Source organism: Lynx rufus, unplaced genomic scaffold, assembly GCF_022079265.1.
Source record: "Lynx rufus isolate CCGP_SWC_20201006 ecotype Redwood Valley unplaced genomic scaffold, mLynRuf1.p SCAF_8, whole genome shotgun sequence".
Lineage (NCBI taxonomy): Eukaryota > Metazoa > Chordata > Mammalia > Carnivora > Felidae > Lynx > Lynx rufus.
The window spans coordinates 116,060,900-116,080,711 of record NW_025814896.1 but is presented as its reverse complement, the minus strand read 5'-3'; the positions used below and the strand labels follow the sequence as shown (position 1 = coordinate 116,080,711).

Below are 19,812 nucleotides of genomic sequence, written 5' to 3'. Positions count from 1 at the left end.
GTAGTGAATTCAGTGAAAGAAGGAAGGAAGGAATTCCAGATGGGGAAACTGAGGCACAGAGAGGGAGAGATATGTTCCCAAGGTCACAGAGCTACCCCAGAGTTGGGTTTAAGACTTGGGGCTCCTGGGGCTCCTGGGTGGCTCAGTCGGTTAAAGCATCCAACTTTGGCTCAGGTCATGGTCTCGCGGTTTGTGGGTTCGAGCCCCACGTCACGCTCTGTGCTGACAGCTCAGAGCCTGGAACCTGCTTCGGATTCTGTGTCTCCCTCTCTCTCTGCCCCTCCCCTACTCACGCGCTGTCTCTCTCAAAAATAAATAAACATTAAAAACATTTTTTAAGAAGACTTGGGTCACCTGGTACCCCTCTGCTCTCTTTCCACCCCCTGAATGGCACTCGGAGTGGCTACTGGATCCAGCAGCTGGAGGGAAGGTGTCTGTCCCAGGCGAAGGCACTGAGGAGCAAGTGAGGATTTTAGAGCAGGGGAGTTGCCTGCCAGCCAGAACTGTGCTTTTGCCAGATAGCCAAGTCCTTCCCTGTTCTTTCATTCGGCTCTGAACACTTTTTTCTGGGGAGAGGGAGGGACAAACTGATCTCACAAATCCTAGTCCTGGGCCTGTTATTATGCCCAACCCTGGGCTGCGTTTGTCGCCTGTCTCATGACGTTAACGAGGTTACTTGGCCCAGTTCTCAATTCACTCAGTACACCTGTCCCCACCCTCCAGAGGGCTCCCCTGGCAGCCGAGGCAGTGACGGAGGTGGTCATCAGGCTGCTCCCACCATCGGGGCCCTCCGGGGTCTGCAGGGGGCTTCAGATGAACCCCTCACTCAGTTACCACGGGCCTCACTGCGGGCCCCGCGGGGTCGGGGCCTTCGATGTCACTATCCTACTTAATTCTCCCTCAGCCTTAAGAGGCAGTACTTTTTCCCTTTTAAATAGACATTGGTGTTTTGAGCAGTTTTAGGTTCAGAGAAAAAAGGGAAGTTGAGAGAGTTCCCGGATACCCTGTCTCACACGTGCACATCCTCCCACCGTGAACATCTCCCACCAGAGCGGGACCCTTGTTAGGTCGCCAGCCTACACTGATGTATCATCGTCTCCCCGAGTCCACAGTTTACCCGAAGGCTCCATTTGGATGCTGTACATTCCCCGAGTTTGGACCAGAGGCGGTACTTTTAAGTGCCTGTTTCCAGAGGAAGGCAGCTGGGCCCGGAGGGTGAGGATTGTGCCACCCAGCCGAGAGGTGGCAGGATCTGGGCCTGGTCTGTCCCACTCCACACGGGGCCACACGGCTTCCTGCAGAAAGCGCCCTGTGTGGCAGAGGTGGCCTCTGGAGACAAGCCTGAGCGTGTGGAGCTGGCGGGGCCACAGACGCACGGAAGCCCACATCAGCCGATAGGGAGATGCCTTGCTTCTTGCGCTGGTTGGGCAATGTGGCATGGGGGGGCGGGGTTCAGTTGTTCTCACCCTTTTGTGGGATTAAACAATCTGCCACTAGAGACATGTCTGAATTTTCCCCCTTCCTGGAAGTGATTTGAGAGGTGGCCATTTCTCAGAAGGATTGATCAGCTATTGTAACGTCGGCGCCCTCCCCACTGGGGCGCTTCTGGGGCCTCCTGGGCTGTGCTGAACCACCCCTCCCAGGGCAGCAAACATTTGGCCCCTCTCAGGACCGGCCTGGCTCTGCCCTGGCAGGACCCCAAGCCTGGAGCTGCTTCCTCTCACAAGGCTACGTGGGCTCCCAGAAGGGACATGGGAGAGGTGTTGAACCCCAAACCCCAGCTTCTTTGCCCTACTTTGGCTTTGGAGTGACACCCCGGGCTTCTGAATTTCAGCTCTGCCTCTTATATCTGTGTGGCCTTGGGCAAGACCCTCAGCTTCCTCATCGGATAGTGGTGGTATTAGTCTCACGAGAAGGTTTAAGGATTCGCAATGAAGGCACAGAGCTCCTGGCACATGGAATTTTCTCCAAAAGGGGGGGCCTTATTCCTGAGCCAGATGGGATTACTTCTGGCAAGCTCTAGCTCGGAAATGCCTCCCATCTAGAAAAGATGCCTAAAGAGGCTGCAAGACAAAAGGGCCAAGGAGTCCCGGAGTCCAGCCTCCAATTATCCAGCTGACAAATAGGAATCAATTCTACCTCTGTTACAGTCATTACAACTTCATCACCCATGAAGCAGATCCACGAGCCCTATTTGATTTTCATTTCAGAAACCAGCTATCAGTAGTGACCTCTCCACGGGGTGCTGGGGCTGCAAGGAGCTTGTGAGCCTGAAGGCCCCCTCCCCCATCAAAGGCCAGGTGGCTCCTCACTTTCTACCTCTGGTCCAGCGGAGGTGATGCTCCTCTCTTGGAGTGCACCAGACCTTGGAGAATTTGTAGGATGTAGGGTCCAGCCTCCTCCCCCCGGGCTACTGAATTGGAAAGTGCAGATGTAAGCCCGGGAGCCTCCATTCTTACCAGGTCTCCCCATGTCTCTGGTTTGGGGATCTCTGCCTCAGAGCATCCACTGGGCACCTGCCTCCCTAGGGAGAGAGTGCAAGAAGCAATGCCGGAAGTTTATGTGAGTTCACGGAAGAGGAGAACAGGATCTTACTGTCCTTTATCCTTTACAGAAGGAGGCACTGTTAGCGTGGTGGAGAAACACAGACTCTGGAGTCACACACACATCAGTTTGAACACCATTTCTATCCCATATACTAGCTGCTTATCCTTCTCAGCTTACTCCTAGCTTTTCAGTGCCTTCTCAACATTAAAATGGGAATGCTAAAATCTATTTCAAAGAATTGTACGCGAGCTGTTATGAAATCCGTGAGGGACATGCACAACACAGGGCCTGGCACAGAGTAGGTGCTTAACTCCAAACCCAGCTTCTTTGCCCTACTTTGTAACACTGGACCCCGTAAAGGTGTCTCAGCTGGTGCAATGCCAGCCCTGGACAGCAGAGGGTGCGAGAGGGATACCGCAAGGCATACGGAACAAGAACTCCCCCTCCTGGCTCCAGGGGGCCTTTTTCTTCCTCCAAGGTGACTGCTGGTGGCATCTGGGTCCCCTCCCCCAGGGTGCTCTCTCCAAGGAGTTTTGCTGGCACCCAGAAGGGGGCCTCCTGCACTCCATTCCAGCCTGCTGGTGCCCCAGTGAACTTCCCCACCACCCAATGGGCTGTAGCCACACTCTGTCCAGCATGGTCTGAATCTCATCCAATTTCTTCGTTCCTTCTTTGGGTAACCTCCCTCAGCCCTAGAGGTGGCAGCTGCTTCCTGCATCTTCTACACCTGTCTTCCTTAGAATCCTCTATTGCCCCTTTTCGTAAACTACCTTTCACTAGCTAATAGTTCTCTGTATTAAATTTTCCCTATTCAAACAGCAGGTGTGATTTTTGTCTCCCGACTAGACCCTGACTCATAGTAGGTGTTGTACAATGACGATTCACCTGTTCTCCATCTCCAAAAATGTGTTTCCACCTGTACTATTTAACGACCAGGGAAGATTACCACTCACCACATCCCCAACCTGAACCGGTGACTTCCTTTTCCGAGGGATTCCAGAGTGCCACCTCGGTATACCTCCCGGGACGGTGCAGGGGGAACCGTGAGGAGTAAAGGGAAACAGACTCAGCGATGTCTAGCACTTTTGCAATTTGCATATTGGAAAAACCCAAGGTCTCTTGTGGAAATCACACACCACTCAAAGACTCTACTTTGGGAAAGATTAATAAGCCAAAGACCAAAAATTGGTGATATTGAACCATGGTTCAAGAGGTGGAGAGCCCAGCTCTTCCGGTATCAGAAATAAGGTGGGACTCAGGAAAGACCCAACCAAGCTCAACCTCTTTGTCCTCAGCTGTGCCAAAGTAGCGTGAACACCTGGGCCCGGTGGGGGGGGGGGTCCTGAAGCCTCTGCACCAAATCCGTTTCTTACTCTTTGTGGTTTGTGGAGTCAGTATATGGAGGAAAGTGTGTTCAAAAGAACCCATCTGCATTGTTCTTTAGGGATATATGAATCCTATGGACCCCACCAATGGGGCAAGATTCTGGCACCCCAAATGGACAAAACCAGGTGAACTGCCCTGACCCCAAAAGAAAGCTCAACAAGGCTTCTTTCTGGCTGGTTCTGTTACTTTTCCCCACCCCAGCAGCTGGCAGTCAGGATGGAGACGTCCTAGGCCTGAAACATTTGCGGTCAATGGACTGGCCGTGTGGTCCTGTCTCGTGGCCGTGTGGAGGTGGGTGTGCAGCAGGACTGGGCATGATCACGTGGGTGGAACCCCAGGGCTCCAGTGGAGAAATCTGGGCTGTGCCTTTCCAGTAGGTACATCGTGCCCATTGTGTGGGCCTAAGATCCTTGGCTATACGCCATAAGTCACGGGGGTCTCAGAGTCTCAGGGGACAAGGCAGCTGGAAGAAAGACATAAAGGTCAAACTCCTTGTTGGAAGAAACTAAGGGCAGATGGAGAGATAGTTGCAAGACTGAGACTATAACCCAGGGCCCTTTACTCACGCCGGGGGTTACTATTTAGCGGTGGGGAGTAGGGTGCTTGGCAAGCGCTGAGTGGCAGACCTGGGCTGTGACTAGTGGGGATGGCCACTAGGTGTCACTGTCCCACCAGCATCAGCGGCCCCACTGTGGCCCGATTCCACCTCCCAGGGGAATACCAATGCTAATGGCCAACCGTGGAGTAAAGGGGTTTTTGAATTTGGTCACAAACGTTGTTGAGGAGCAGTGACTCCCAGGCCGAGGGAAGAGAGCACTGTTCAATTTGTTTCTCCAGAGAGTGGGTCCCAGTAAGAGCTGTCGCTGCCACAGCCTCCTTTTTCCTGGCTAATAGCTGCCCCTTAATGATGATTATGGATTAGAATCATTAGGACCCGGCTCCTTTGAGTTTGTGATGTGGAAGGGACCTTAGAGAACTCCAACTTCAGCCTCTTCGTTTTAGAGAAGGAGGCCCAGAAAGAGAAGGCCTGAAACACACACAGGTGGCTGGAGGCAGAACCGGGACTTGAGCCTTACACTCCAGAGTCCTTGTCCAGTGCTCTGTCCGCTCCACCGTGCTCCCTTTCTTTGCATATTTTCACTCGTTTGTTCTCGTTAGCATGCAATGAGCATCTACTATATGCTGTTTTCTTTTTCTTGTGGCAGAACCAAATTGGATACTCTTAAAGATGTAAGATATCAGTGACCAAAGCAGGATGGCCCAGATGGGGATCGGTTTCTTTTCCCTTGGTCCAGAGTATTTGCCAACATCATCGACCCTTTATGCAAAACACGGCAGAAAGGAGACCAGAATCGGAGGCAGACAGGTGATGGGACAGTTCCACGGATGTCGCAGCTCAGATGGTGCATGCTCCGGGTGGGTGGGCTGGAGGTGCTCCTTGAGAGGGAAGGGGCCTTTGGAAGGTGGATGCTTCGAAGCTGCAACAACTGTGGCCGCCAGGGGGCAGTGTTTTATCACATCCTGCGTGGTCGCCGAGTGTTATTTTTCCCAGTGCTGAAGAAAGTAAATCTTTTAGGGGAATAGGGGGGTGTTTACAATAAGAGCCTAAGCGTGGAAAAGAGAAAGATATATCGTCTGGACTTGAAATGATCTCTCAAAGTCAGTGATTTCATCGTTCTGCCTGTCTCTGCTCTCACTCCAGCAGCTATATAATTGGCATAGCTGTAAAGCTGGAGAATTATGTCCTTGGGTCCAACCCCCTTTCCTTCAGCTCTTCTCCCGTGGTCCAGAGTTGTTCATAACCCTAGGAACTCTCTGGGGGCTTTGGGCGGTCTCAGAAAGAATGGTCTAGAATCTTGTTAGAGATGCCACAGCCTGTGGGGCCTCAAGCCAGTCCCCCTGCCTCTCCTCTGTCCTCCGCCAGGCTGCAAAGTCAGGCCCAATCACCCGTTCTGCATCTGCCTTCTCAGACACAGCCATCACCTGCTTTGCGGCAGCCCAGGGCTGCTGTACTCGCCATTGACCATTCCGCGGGGATATTAAGCACTTTTGGCTTGGCTTGGGGGATGGTTAATCAACAACCTTGTCAGAGTGATGGATTCTTCTAGGATTATTGCTTAATTAGCTTGTTTGAAGGGAAAAATAAAGCAGGACATCAGTCGTCTGGGGAGCTGGGAGAAGGGGGAGAAGGCAGCTGGGAGCGGGGAGGAAGGACTCCTGGAGATCCACCCGACAGCAGCGGAGTGTGGCTGGGGCAGTGCAGGTGGGAGGCGTTAAGCTGGGATTCGTGGGGCATCTCAGGGCCACCCCGGCTGCATCACTCAGTGGAGTCACAAAAGCAGTGACATCTGAAATGTCACCCAAGGACTACAGGCATCACTGGGGGAGCTTTAAGTAAAAGCAGATTTCCAGGCCTAGCCCTAGACTTTCTGAATCAGAATCTTGGAAGCTTTTTGTAATGTTATCCCCAGTGATTTTGATGAGCAATGATGTTTGAGAGTTATAGGCCCAATATCGGTGTCGGGCAAGTCAACATTTTTGCTGGTAGTGGGTCTCCGATGACAGGGAGCCATCACCCACACCCCCGTCCACACCCATGGTCCGTCTTCTTCTTTCCGTGATCTCCTGATCTGTCTTGTCCTCTGCCCCTCCCATCTTACTCGTCTGTCTCTATTGTTCCCTTCCCAGGCCTCGTTTGTCTGCCCCACTGGAATCTTCCCTCTTCTCCTGGCTCTCCATATCATCTGCTTGTCTTTCCTTCTCTCGCCCTGTTTCTCTCTTTTCTGCTGGCACCTGACACTCCTTACATCCCCTTCTATATCCTCTCCTGTCTGGAAGGGACTGAAAGCCTGAGAACAGCCTTGCCAGGAGAGTTCCGGCCACTTGTAATGGGGTGGCAACTTCTTCCCTGGGCCTCAAGGATCTCATCTATAGCAAGGAGAGCCTGGCCTCCCTGCTTCCCTCATGGAGTGGCTGCCGCTGTAGAGCTTCTGAGAGTCTGGGGGTCAGGGGGCAGGTGAGGCCTCGTCATTTGTTCCTTGAGGTCCCTCACCCCTCCCCACCCTCTGCCTGGCACCGGCTGTGTTCCTTGCCCTCTGCCTCACTCCCCCGGACAACATAGCCTGTTCCAGGAACCACAGGTGAAGGCTGCCAGAGTGTCTCCAGTCCTGCTTTGGGGGATTTTCTTGACCTTGGCTGAAGGGTGAGGGGAACCCTGGGAAGGTACAGCCTGGGATTAAGATGCCTAGTCTGTCCTGTGCCAGGGCTAAGGATCAAGGCCCTTCCCTCCTATGGGGACATGAGGACAAAGTCTCCCCCCACCCCCACCTTCCAAGCAGAGAAGCCAGGCGCACCCACAAGGCCCATGCAGAGCCTCCCTAGGCCCTCGGCCTCCAGCGCCTGTGTGGCTGTGAGAGTCAGCTTTTCAACTAATCAGCTGAGTAAACTCTGCGGTATATCCTGTTAGTTTAAAGAGAAAATGAGACTGGTTCTTGAACAAAGCCCTGTGAGGGAGAAAACTACTATTTTGTGGACACCCATCCAGTGGGGCAGAGGCAGCATGGCCACGCTGGGCTGCTCACCGCAACCCTAGGTTCCTTCTTGTCTCCCAGGGCCTCAGAAGACCCAGAAGAAGTCTGGGGCGACATGTAGTTGGGGCAGCAAAGTGCGCAGGTGTGTTGGTTTTCCACCTGGACGTTCAGGTGAAGTCCTGCAGGAGGTGGGCTCATTCATTCTTCTGGTCTCCAGCTCCCCACCCCCCCCCCACCCTTTTTTAAAGCAAAGTCTGTGTTGATCTGTTGGTACCAGTGTTTCACATGCAGAAAATCTTATGTAAGAGAGCAGTCTGACAGCCCAGGACTCTGAGTCTTTAGGCATTAGCTCTGTCTACCTCCTGAGTCCATGCTGATAACTGTGGCCAACTCTCCTGACTAAGCATAGGGCCCGGAGGCGAAATGACCCGGTCCGAGGTTAGCTACGTGGCTGTCTCTGCTGTACTACTGACATGATCATGAGCACTTTGCAACAGCCCCTGTAGGGTACAGCTTAGGTGGCTGTGCTTGTTCCTCATTCCAGGATGCATCCACTTCCAAATGCTGACTTTGTTCCTGAACATGGGCGTTTGCAATGGCGTATCCCTGCCTTGTTCCATCTGCCTTGGATGGTGTCTGTTCAGAAAGGTTACAACTCAGGAAGATCTCCACCCTCCTGTCCTCTTGAGTTCTATTTGTAAGGACTCTCCCACTGGGGCATGCTTCCAGGAGTGCGTTCTCAAACTACAAATTCTCCTGAGTGGGGTATGGCCTTGTCACTCTCTGGAAACTCTTCTATGTTGTAATGGGCCATGATGTTTGGGAGACACCTTCATGGATGAAGAGGGAGGTAGGTACCTGCCTTGGTGGCTGGATTTCTCTTTCCCCATTTTTTTTTTAATCCATAATTATGATTCTACTTCTCACAGAGTCCAAGACCTTTGTAGAAACTGTGTTTTGTTTTGCCATTTGGCTGTGAAACAATCGGGATTCAGACAGTGGAAGTATGGTCATTCTGCGACATCCAGCAGACTTCTCCCTTATCACCCTCTGGACCCGTGGGTGGGCAGACTGGCTCACTCTGGCTTTTCCTGGAAATGTATTGGACTGGAGGGAGGGGGCTGAGATGCCTCTTCCTCCCTTCTTTCCCACAGTGGAACGTCTCCTGCTTCATCTTTCAGAGCGTCCCAGGCTGGAGTCCCGAAGTACCCAGAGGACCTGCTCTGTGACCTTGGGCTTACTAGAACCTGACCCAGCCGAGGGCCTGGCCCAGGCTCCTCGAAGGCAGCTTTGACTACGTTTCAGGGAAGGGCAGGTTTCAATGTGTCACCACCACAGAGGCAGCGCCACTTCTTCCAATGAGAGCCAGGTTCTTGAGTGACTAATGGGAGCTTGTCCTAGAGAAAGACACAGACTCTCAAATGCAGAAGGCTAGGGGAGAGTAAAGAAGCTTTATCTTCCTTTGAGTGACCACAGATGCCTGGGCCTGTTCCCACAGATACTGTTTGGGACCACCCGACAATAGCAGAGAACCTGTACCACCTGCTGGTGAGGCTGGACCAGTTCCATTACACCCATGGCTCCCCAGTGGATGGGAATGTCTCCCCCTCATTCTCCTAAATTCCTCGGAGGCCCCCTACCCACTTACTCTGCCCTTAGTCCAAACTGCAGCCCACTGGGCACCTGAGTGCCTGTGGCAGAGTGGAGGGAAAGGTGGGGAGATACTCTTCTGACTCCCTGGACGGGTTGGAAGGGCTGAGACCAGAAGCAGCTAGAATAAAAACAGCTCTGTCCTCTGTTCCAGCAGGATGCTGGTCTGATGGCTGTGGATTCTGGTACAAGAGTGACTTTTCTCAAGTGCCCATCTCCTGGATGAAAGAGTTCTTGCATGGACATTTTTTTTTCCTACAGCTATAATCAGCTAACTTTCCTGGCCGTGTGGTAAAGAAGAAGCCTTGATTCTTCTTTTCTATCTCCTTCCTTTTCTCTTGAGTCTTAAATTCTTGTCTCTCAGTCTAGTTACTAGTTTGCTTATTTATTTTTTCATACAAGTCTAGCCTAATGTACACAGTTTAAAAATCCAAATAGTATAACAAGGCGTGAAGGAAAAACAGCAGTCCCCTGTCCCATTTGTGTCCTAAATTCCTCTCTGCAGACTCTTTCTTCTGATGCCTACCTCCATATTTCTAAGTGATATGCCTGCACAGTTATCCCTGGAATTGTCAATGTTAAATGCCACTGACTGCTTACGCTGGAAGATTGGGCTGGCATGCTTCTAACCTATTCCATACCTGCTTTTCTCCATTCGATTCCCAATATATTTATGTCACTTTTTGTTAAATCAATGTTCAATTTTTATTTTAATTATGGATGTACTGTTCACTGCTGACTGAAAAAAACTCTAGAATCACTTTTCCGTTTTTTTCTTATAATTCTTTGTTCTTCCAGGAGTTAATAATTACCTCATTAAAAAAAATCTGCTTAATCTATGTCATTATCCTAACAATTCTTCCAAAACTTTCCAGCAAAATTTAAAAATCCTTCTGAGCACAATTTTACCCATGATTAAGTAATCAGATAAACTGCTGATTCCATATTTCCCAAAGACCACTCTTTTGGCTCCTTGCTGGTCACTCCCTCTCCCTCTCTGTGGGACTTCCCCAGTCAGTGAAGGGTCATGTTCTGATTCATCTGTTTCCTGGATGCCAGCTCTTCCTCCTTCTTGCCTTATGTCATTGGAGTACCCAAGTCATTTTTCCCAGCTGGATACAGTTCTCTTTAAGAGCCAGGTGTGGAGGCACCTGAGTGGCTTGGTTGGTTAAGCATCCAATTCTTGATTTTGACTCAGATCATGATCTCACAGTTCGTCAGCTCAAGCCCTACACTGGGCTTTGTGCTGACAGCGTGGAGCCTGCTTGGGATTCTCTCTCTCTCTCTCTCTCTCTCTCTCTCTCTGCCCACTCATGGTCTCTCTTTCAAAATAAATAAAAAAACTAAAAAAAAAGGCCAGATCTGGAAGGCTGGATACCCCAGGTTCTATAGTCATCTCCAGGTGTATGTTGGCCAAAGCAGGTAAGGAGTTTCACCTTGCTACAGACAAATCCAGACTTCCACGTCTCAAAAAGAATGTCTTTGGTCTGCAGGATACAGGAGATGGATTTACTAGAATAGGAGAAAAATGTTGTTGGTAAATCAGCAGGATCGAGGCCACTGCCACTCACATTTCACTTTCATGCAGAGTGAGAGAACCTGGCCCCTTGCACAGGACAGTTTACTTCCATGTAGTGGTAAATTGTTACAAATAATAATCTCCTTAGATTAAAGCATTTCGCTACCATATTGAGGGTAAATAAACATGAATGTGGATGACATTAGCTAGACAAACTGTCAGCAGAGTGTGACTACATTAAAACTCTAGACTTGAAATCAATTACTATCAACATAGCCTTAATTCTCCAAGCACCATATACCAATGCATTGAGTTTTCGTATTTTTTTAAGTATGAATTTGATATTTTAAAACAATGTTAACACAAACATTGTCTGCAAGATGATAATGGGGGTACATGCTTTGTTCAAAAGAAATAGATATGACGTGAGGGGAGGAAGAGGAGTTGTCTGATTGCACATTTCTTTTTTTTTTTTGTTTGTTTTTTTTATATGTATGAAATTTATTGACAAATTGGTTTCCATACAACACCCAGTGCTCATCCCAAAAGGTGCCCTCCTCAATGATTGCACATTTCTATATCCTAATTCACTAAGTCAGAGCACAGCAGATGGGTTGAAGATGAGAGAGAGAGGGGGGAGGGTAACAGAAATGTCCCAATGGGAGTACATGCCAGCTTGCCTGGTGGGTCCAAAGAGACTGATGAGGGGGCTTTAGTAACCCTAATCCCTGGGGAGAAGCTCACTTAGCTCCTCTGACAAGGCCTACACTTGTTCCAGTGATAGCTTCATTGACCAGAGGGCCAAATGAACAAGGAGAGGGAATTTTCCTTGTGTTGGATGTTGGCCAACAGTTAGAGTCTCTTTGCTAACCTGGGAGTGATGGAAATCCTGGAGGAAAGTAACTTTGACCTCATGGTAACAAATGAAGGGAATGTTGGGCAGAATCGAAGTGTGCCCTGGACTCAGGAAAGCATATTTCAAATGGGTGAGAGGCTCAACAGGTCAGACAATAGCCTATTATAAACATATATATATATATAGGTCATGATGTACTGCAGATTATAACAAGATAATGTTAATTATCTACTTTCTAGTAGTCCTGATGAGCAAGAAACTAGACAGATAGCTGGGAGTAGGAAGAACTGGGTTGAAGACATTTACAAAAGTTGGGACAAGAACAAATAAAGGAAGACACGAACCTGAAAGGGCATTTCTTTCAGTCATTTGGGAAGTTGTTATTGAGTAGTTTCTGTATGCCAGACTTTTGCTATGTGCTAAGGAGATAGCAGAAAAAAGACATATCTAAGCTGATAGTCCAGCAGGGAATACAGATATCAAGCAGGTAATTAAAAGTGTGTTGAATAAGCAAACTACAAATAGAGGGGAACTTCCTCAGCTTGACAAATATTTAACATTATTCTTATCAACAAAAGACTAGGTATTTTATCACAAAATCAGGAACACCAAGCAGACAAGAGTGTCTGCTTTCTCCATCTTTAGTCAGGGTTGTACTAGAAATTCTAGCCAAGACAATTAGATAAGAAAAATGAAAATGGCATCCAGATTGGGATGGAAGAAATAAAACAACTTGCAGGATTGCAGATGACATGATTTTGTATATATAAAATCCTAAGGAATCCCTTAAAAGCAATTAGAATAAATGAGTTAAGCATGGTGGCAGAATATAAGATCAATATACAAAAATCAATTTTATTTCTATACACTAGCAATGAAAAATCTGAAAATGAAATAATTTGTAATAGCATCAAAAATACAATACTTAGGGGCACCTGGGTGGCTCAGTCGGTTAAGCATCCGACTTCGGCTCAGGTCATGATCTCGCAGTTCGTGAGTTCAAGCCCCGCATTGGGCTCTGTGCTGACTGCTCAGAGCCTGGAGCCTGTTTCGGATTCTGTGTCTCCCTCTCTCTCTGACCCTCCCCTGTTCATGCTCTGTCTCTCTCTGTCTCAAAAATAAATAAATGTTAAAAAAAAAAAACAATACTTAGGGGGCACCTGGGTGGCTCAGTCAGTTAAGTGTCCAATGTCAGCTCAGGTCATGACCTTGCCATTCATGAGCTCGAGCCCTATGTCAGGCTCTGTGCTGACAGCTCAGAACCTGGAGCCCGCTTTGGATTCTGTGTCTCCCTCTCTCTCTCTGCCCCTCCTCCACTTGCACTCTGTCTCTGTCTCTCTCAAAAATGAATAAACATTAAAAAAAATACAATACTTAGGAATAAATTTAACAAAAGAAGTACAGGACTTTTACAGTGAAAACAATAAAACATTGCTGAAAGAAATTAAATAAGATCTTAAAAAATGTTCATGGATCATGTTCCTGTTCATGGATCAAAAAGCTTTATATTGTGAAGTTGGCAATACTCCCCAAACCGATCTACAGATTTATTCAATTGCTATCAAAATCCCAGCTGCTTTTATTTTTTCTGACGAATTTGTCAGGCTGATGCTGAAATTCATATGTTAACACAAGGACCCCAGAATTACCGAAGCGATATTGAAAAAGAAAACAAAGTTAGAAGATGTAAGCTTTCTGATTTCAAAAGTTACTATAAAACTATAGTAATAACACAGTGTGGTACTGGCATAAGGACATATAGATCACTGGGACAGAATTGAAAGTTCAGAAATAGATCCTTACATTATGATAAATTGACTTTTGAAAAGAGTGCCAAGATAATAAAATGGGGCAAAAAGAATAGTCTCTTCAACAAGTGGTCCTGGGGCAATTGGATATACACTTGCAAAAGAATGAGCTTGGACTCCTACATCACCAAAATTATCTCAGAATGGATCGAAGACCTAAATGTAAAAGCTAAACTATACAACTTTTAGGAGAAAAATATAGGAGTAAATATTCATGGTCTTAGATGAGGCAATGATTTCTTGTATACAACACCAAAAGTTTAAGTGACACACACAAAAGGTAGGTAAGCTGGGCTTCACTGAAATTAAAAACTTGTGTTCTATAAATGATATAGCCAAGAAACTTAATAGACAACCTGTAGAATGGAAAGAAATGTTTGCAAATCACATATGTGATAAGGGACTTGTAGCTAAGATTATAAATTCTTACAAGGGGGCAACAAAGTTAAATAAACCAATTTAAAAACAAACAAAGGATCTAAACAGACATTTCTCCAAAGAGGGTATACAAATGGGCAGTGAGCACTGAAAAGATTCTCATCATGAGCAGTCAAGGAACTGCAAACCAAAACCACAATGAGTTTATCATTTCACACTCTCTAGGATGGCTCTAATAAATATGACAGACAATAGTAACAGTGTTGACAAGGAGGTGGAGAAGTCGGATCTCTCATTCCCTGCTGGTGGGAATGTAAATGGTGCAGTGGCTTTGGAAAACAGTCCCTGAAAATGCAACATATAGAGTGACCATGTGACCCAGCAATTCCACTCCTAGGTATGCACACAAGCGAAATGAAAACATACATCCGTGCAAAGACCTGCATACAAACATTCATAGCAGAATTATCCACAACAGCCAGGAAGTAGAAACAACCTAAATGTCCATCAACTAACGAATGGATGAATAAAATATGGTGTATTTACAAAATGAAATCTTATTTGGCACCAAAAAGGAATGAAGGCTTGATACATACTGTCACATGAATGAAAGAAATCATTACATGACCACAGTTGCATGACTCCAATTATGTGAACTGTCCAGAATAGGCAAACCTATAGATTCAGAAAGCAGATTAGTGGTTTCCCAGGACTGGAGGAGTGGGGCAAAAATAGCAAGTGACTGCTAATGGGCATGAGGTTTCCTTTTGGGGTGACAAAAATATGTTCTAAAATTATATTGTGGCGATGGTTGCATAGCTCTGTGACTATACTGAAAATCACTGGACTCTGTATCTTAAATAGATAAACTATATGGTGTGTAAGTTATATTTCAGTAAGGCCCTAATAAAAGTAAGGAGTGGGAAACAACAATAATAAAGGGTTTGTTATGATTAAGGAAGTGTGATAGTGAGTAATATGAGAATCCAATGGGGTTAAGACACAAAAGGATCAGGAGTTATGTAACCCCAGGGCCGAGTAGACATTAGGGGCAAAGGGTGTGAGGTTGACAAAAAAAATGAAATATTGGAGGAGACAAAGGTAATGCTGGTCTAATGGGAGGAGAATGAAGGAAGGAGGAGCGACAAAAGGTATGGTTAGATAGGTGGGCAGGGGTCAGATGATGCAGGCCATGTTCATGACTGTAGACTTTTCCTAAATAGCAATAGCAATCGGAAGACATTGAACTGTTTCAACCTGGAGAGTGCAATGATTGGATGCACATTTTATTTTTATTTAGTATTATTATATTCTTAGTTTTAAAGAGAGAAGGAGAACCAGCAGGAGAACCAGAGAGAGAGAGAGAAAACCCTAAGCAGGGTCCATGCACAGCATGAAGCCCAGTGTGGGACTCAATCCCACAACCCTGGGATCATGACCTGAGCCAAAATCAAGAGTCAGACACTTAACTGACTAAGCCACCCAAATGCCCGTGGATGTGCATTTTAAAAAGTGGGCCTAGACTGCAGGAAATTGAGTTGAGGGGAGTAGGTGGGTATAGGAAAATCAGAGGGAGCCGAGGCAAAAGTCAGGGCGAGAGATGATGTCTGAAAAATCCAAATGGAACAGTTTGAGGGGAAAGTGGGAGGTGAGGATGCGGAGACATCTTGTATGAAGTTTGGTTGTACAGGGAGGAGAGAAATGGAGTTGTAGCTGGAAGGGAATATGAGATGGAGAAAGTTTAAAAGATAAGCATGTTTCAGTGGGAATTGGAAGACTCCAGAAGAGAGAGTTAGTATTCAGAATATGGAGGAGAGAATTCATTCAATCAGGCCCTTGTGAAGGGGGAAGTTAATGAGATCCAGAACATCCTCAGAGGCATATGCCCTCTAGCATAACAGGAGGAAAGTGGGAGATGGTGACAGATGAAAGTGAGTTTGTGGATTTGGAGGCAGAACTTCTTCATCCTCCTACCTCCAATCCTGCACAGCAACCCAGGAGCCAAGAGTGAGTAGATATACTTTAAGAATATGACATCAGAGGGCAGTGATTAATGAGGAAAATGGGAACACTCTCAGGGATGATGATAAGTGTTAATGAAAGAGATTGAAACACACATAACCATGTATCTTATACTTCCTTCTTACATAATGTTCAGAACAGGAAGTGTAGAAAAAAGTTAAGAGGGAATTGGGATCCTGTACAGGAGAAAGGATAATGAGAACTGTCCAGTTATTTCAAAAGTTCAAGCGTTAGGTCCTGCAAGCTGAATTAGCTTAAAGACAATTGAAGAATCATTCCTGACGTTAGAAATCATGCAGATTGGAATAGGAATCAGGCAGATTGGAAATGGGAAATATTCAAATGTCCTATTTTTAAAAAGGAATGAAAGGGGAAGTCAAGAAAATGCAGGTGAATCTAATTAACTTTGATCTCTGCAATGTTTGTTAACTTGTACTCATTAAGCAGCACCAAGAGTTCATCAGGAAATATTTATGCTAAAATATTAAATATTATTTTTTTATGGAGACAGGATCTGCCTCTTGACTTTAAGGTGCACAATTGGGAGATTAAACAAAAGCTGTTTACAAAAATAATAGGGACCCTAAAGGTGCTGATCACAACACCTCTACATAGCAGAATTGTGTATTTCAAAGGGACACTGGCATTTAGAAAATGGTCACCGATAGGTATCAGATAAGAATCAACAGGGATGAGTAAGGAGAGACCTCAGGGAGGCAGCAGAGCTATCTTCAAGTATAAGAAGTTCTTGCGTGTTCAGTCTTTTTTCTATGGTGGTCCAGAATAGAACTTGAAGCATGGGTGGAAAGTTCCAGAGAAGTAGACTGTTGCCCCCTCAATAAAGAATATCTAAAACCTGGAGCTGTCCAACGATGGGGAGCACAAAATGCTGAGCACCCCAGTCCTGGAAGATTCTAGCAGACTGTTGGGGCTACAGTAGGGTGGGGTGTGGACTATGTGACTCTAGGGCCTGTTCCTTGAAAATAAACATGTAGAAGAAATGTGACATGGGCATTAATTTTTTAGCACACTCATGCTAGAAATATAGATGCTGATGCCTACAGATATCTGAATAGCTGCATAGCGAGGCAGTGGTAGATCACAGGCTGAACCCAACTCTTGACTCCCCAAGTCTGATCATTTCTATTGCTTCACACATTAGCCTTTCCTGTGATGAGTGATTGCCATTTCTCTTTGGAATTTCAAACGACGAATTCCAGAATGAAACTGGACCACTATTATACACCACATACAAAAGTCAACTAAAAATGGATTAAAGACTTGAATATAAGACCCGAAACCACAAAACTCCTGGAAGAAAACATCAGGGGTGAACTCCTTGACATGAATCTTGGCAATGGCTTTTTGGATTTGACACCAAAAGCAAAATCAACAAAAGCAAAAATAATCAGGTAACGCTACAGCATACCAGAAAGCTTCTGCACAGGCAAAGAAAACCATCAACAAAATGAAAAGGCAACCTGCCAAATGGGAGACAATATTTGCAAATCATATATCCAATAAGGGGTTAATATCCAAAATATTCAAAAAACTCATACAACCCAACAGACAAAAAAACAATAATCCAATTAGAAGTGAGCAGAGAGGATCTGAATAGACATTATTCCAAAGAAGACATAAAAATGGCTAACAGGTACTTGAACAGGTGTGGAACATCATTAGTCATCAGGGAAGTGCAAATCCAAACCACAATGAGAGATCACCTCACACCTGTTAGAATGGCTATTACAGAAAAGACAAGAGCTAACATGTGTTTGTGAGGATGTGGAGAAAATGAAACCCTTGTGCACTGTTGGTGGGAATGTAAATTGGTGCAGCCACTGTGGAAAACAGTATGGAGTTTTCCCCCCAAAATTTACAACAGAACTATCATGTCATCCAGCAACTGCTTTGGGGTATTTATCTGAAGGAAACAAAAACACTAACTCAAAAAGATATTTGCACCCCATGTTCACTGCAGCATTATTTGTAACAGCCAAGACATGGAAATAACCTAAGTGTCCAACAATAGATGGATGGATAAAGAAAAGGTGTTTTATATACAAAGGAATATTCATCATGGAAAAGAAGGAAATCCTGCCATCTGTGACAACATGGATGGACCTTGAGGGCATTATGCTAAGTGAAATAAGTCAGAGAAAGACAAATACTGTATGATCTTACTTATATGTGGAATCTAGAAACAAAAATCATGGGTACAGAGATTGATGGTTGCCAGAAGTGAGGGTGGGGGGCAAAAGGATGAAGTGATCCAAAGGTACAAAGTTCCAGTTATAAGACAAAGAAGTCCTGGGGATGTAATATACAGCATGTGACTACAGTTAACAACACTGTATTGCGTGTGTATTTGAAAGTTGCTAACAGCGTAAATTGTAAAAGTTTTCCTCACAAGGAAAAAGAGTTGTAACTATGTGTAGTGATGGATGTTAATTAAACCTATTGTGGTAATCACTTCATAATATATACATATATGAAATCATTATATTGCACACCTAAAACTAATACATTGTTAAATGTCAATTATATCTCAATAAAAAATAAATTAACAAATAAGAATTCTAAATCCCTCACTCATGACTTTCAGGCCACATGCTTTCATGAATGTCCACTGCTCGTTCCATGCATGGCTTGAGTGAAACCTGCAGCATTAGCCTTGAAATCCAGGGGTGCTGTGCAGTTGAGCCCTGACCCACACAAATAAGGGCTCTGTAATCTCTGGGGAGGTTGTTCCCAACCTGGGTACAGTTCCTACAGGAAAAGAGGAACTGTGCTCCTAGAAGGAAATGATTCTAAAGCTGCCACGTCTTACCTGGACTCTGGGGTCTGCTTTACTCCTTGCTTCAATTGTACATGACCAGGTTCATCCACTGAGAAATAAGCATCATTGTTATGACATACCTTTACATTTGTCAGCTTAATACAGAGCAGAGCAAATGGTACCCTTCCCTCTTGAAAGATCTCAGTCTAGTCTCATCAAACTTTTCCAGCTAATTTGAACCCCTTAAGAGACCTCAACCTGCCCATAACAGCATATATTTTGCTACTCTCTGAGTAGCTAAGCAGTGAGAGGGATAGCGGAGGTTGGCCAGCTGGCTGGGCCAGGAGGCTCTTTCTAAAGCTCAATGGGAGTGAGTTTAATGTACAGTGAGCTCAGCAGGTGTTCTTAAGATCCCTCTTGGATTTATGACTCCCACATAATCCTCTGCTTTATTAAGCTATTGGGAAAAAAATAAAATCTGTCTGCCAAGATCCTAAAGCAGCCTTGGCAGCCAGTAATATATAAAGGCAGTAATTGGAGGTGGGGGGTGGGTGGATGGCAGCTTGGCTGGCCTTGGACAGACTATCCAATATCCTCAGGGAGAAAAATGCCCCCTAGAATCAGGAAAGGGGGGGGGTGGCCTGGGGCTGTGCCCTGTGTCTGGGAGGGGAATGTACCTCACCTCCATTTTTGTCAGGTAGAGTCCTTTTCCATCATTGGAGAGGTTCTGGAAAGTCTCTAAAGAGGAGGAGAGGAATCAAGACACGCCAAGGGAGAGAAAAGCAAATATGGTGATTCCGCATACTCTTTTACTCTCCACAGTATGCCTGGCCTCCCTCCTGGTCTCTTCCCAGCAAACCTCACTCTGTGGGACAGCCCAGGGCTCATCTCTTCAGAAAAGCTCTCTGTCACTGCTTTGGCCCACATGTACCTCTCCCTCTTCTAGTGCCCTTGCACTTTGCACTCTTCTACACACGGCCAAGGGGATGTGTGGGCCCGTCTTATAAAGTACTCCACATGCAAAGTTTGGGGAATCTCCCTTGTCCAACTGAGAATTCTCTGGAGGCTTATGCCTCAGCCTTCTCTTCTGTACTCCCAGAGCTCTGTTCCCTCAGTCTTTATTAACCACCTAGCTCAGAGATGGGGGGTTTACAGAGGTGCTCATGCCAGGGATGGTGAGGATTAGGATGAGGCCAGACCCCATTTCTACCCCAACCACAAGTCTCGAGCTATAGTATGGCTTGGGATTTCACATAGGATTTCATTATAAAAAAGGAGTATGTTGCTAAAGTGTCCAAATATTTGACCCACATAGTCGAATTTCTACAGCCTTGGGA

The 19,812-nt window shown here is 46.2% G+C and overlaps 1 protein-coding gene across 1 annotated transcript in view; it reads right to left on the bottom strand.

Annotated features, from left to right (window-relative positions):
- Positions 1-18,557: 18,557 nt before the first annotated feature.
- Positions 18,558-19,812, bottom strand: part of CAPN13 (calpain 13) — a 52,857-nt gene continuing 51,602 nt past the window's right edge. Inside the window, exons 20-21 of the mRNA XM_047067657.1 lie at positions 19,158-19,213; positions 18,558-18,584 (exon numbers count right to left, since the gene is read on the bottom strand). Coding sequence (XP_046923613.1) covers positions 18,558-18,584; positions 19,158-19,213 — 83 coding nt within the window. The remainder of the gene's footprint in view (positions 18,585-19,157; positions 19,214-19,812) is intronic.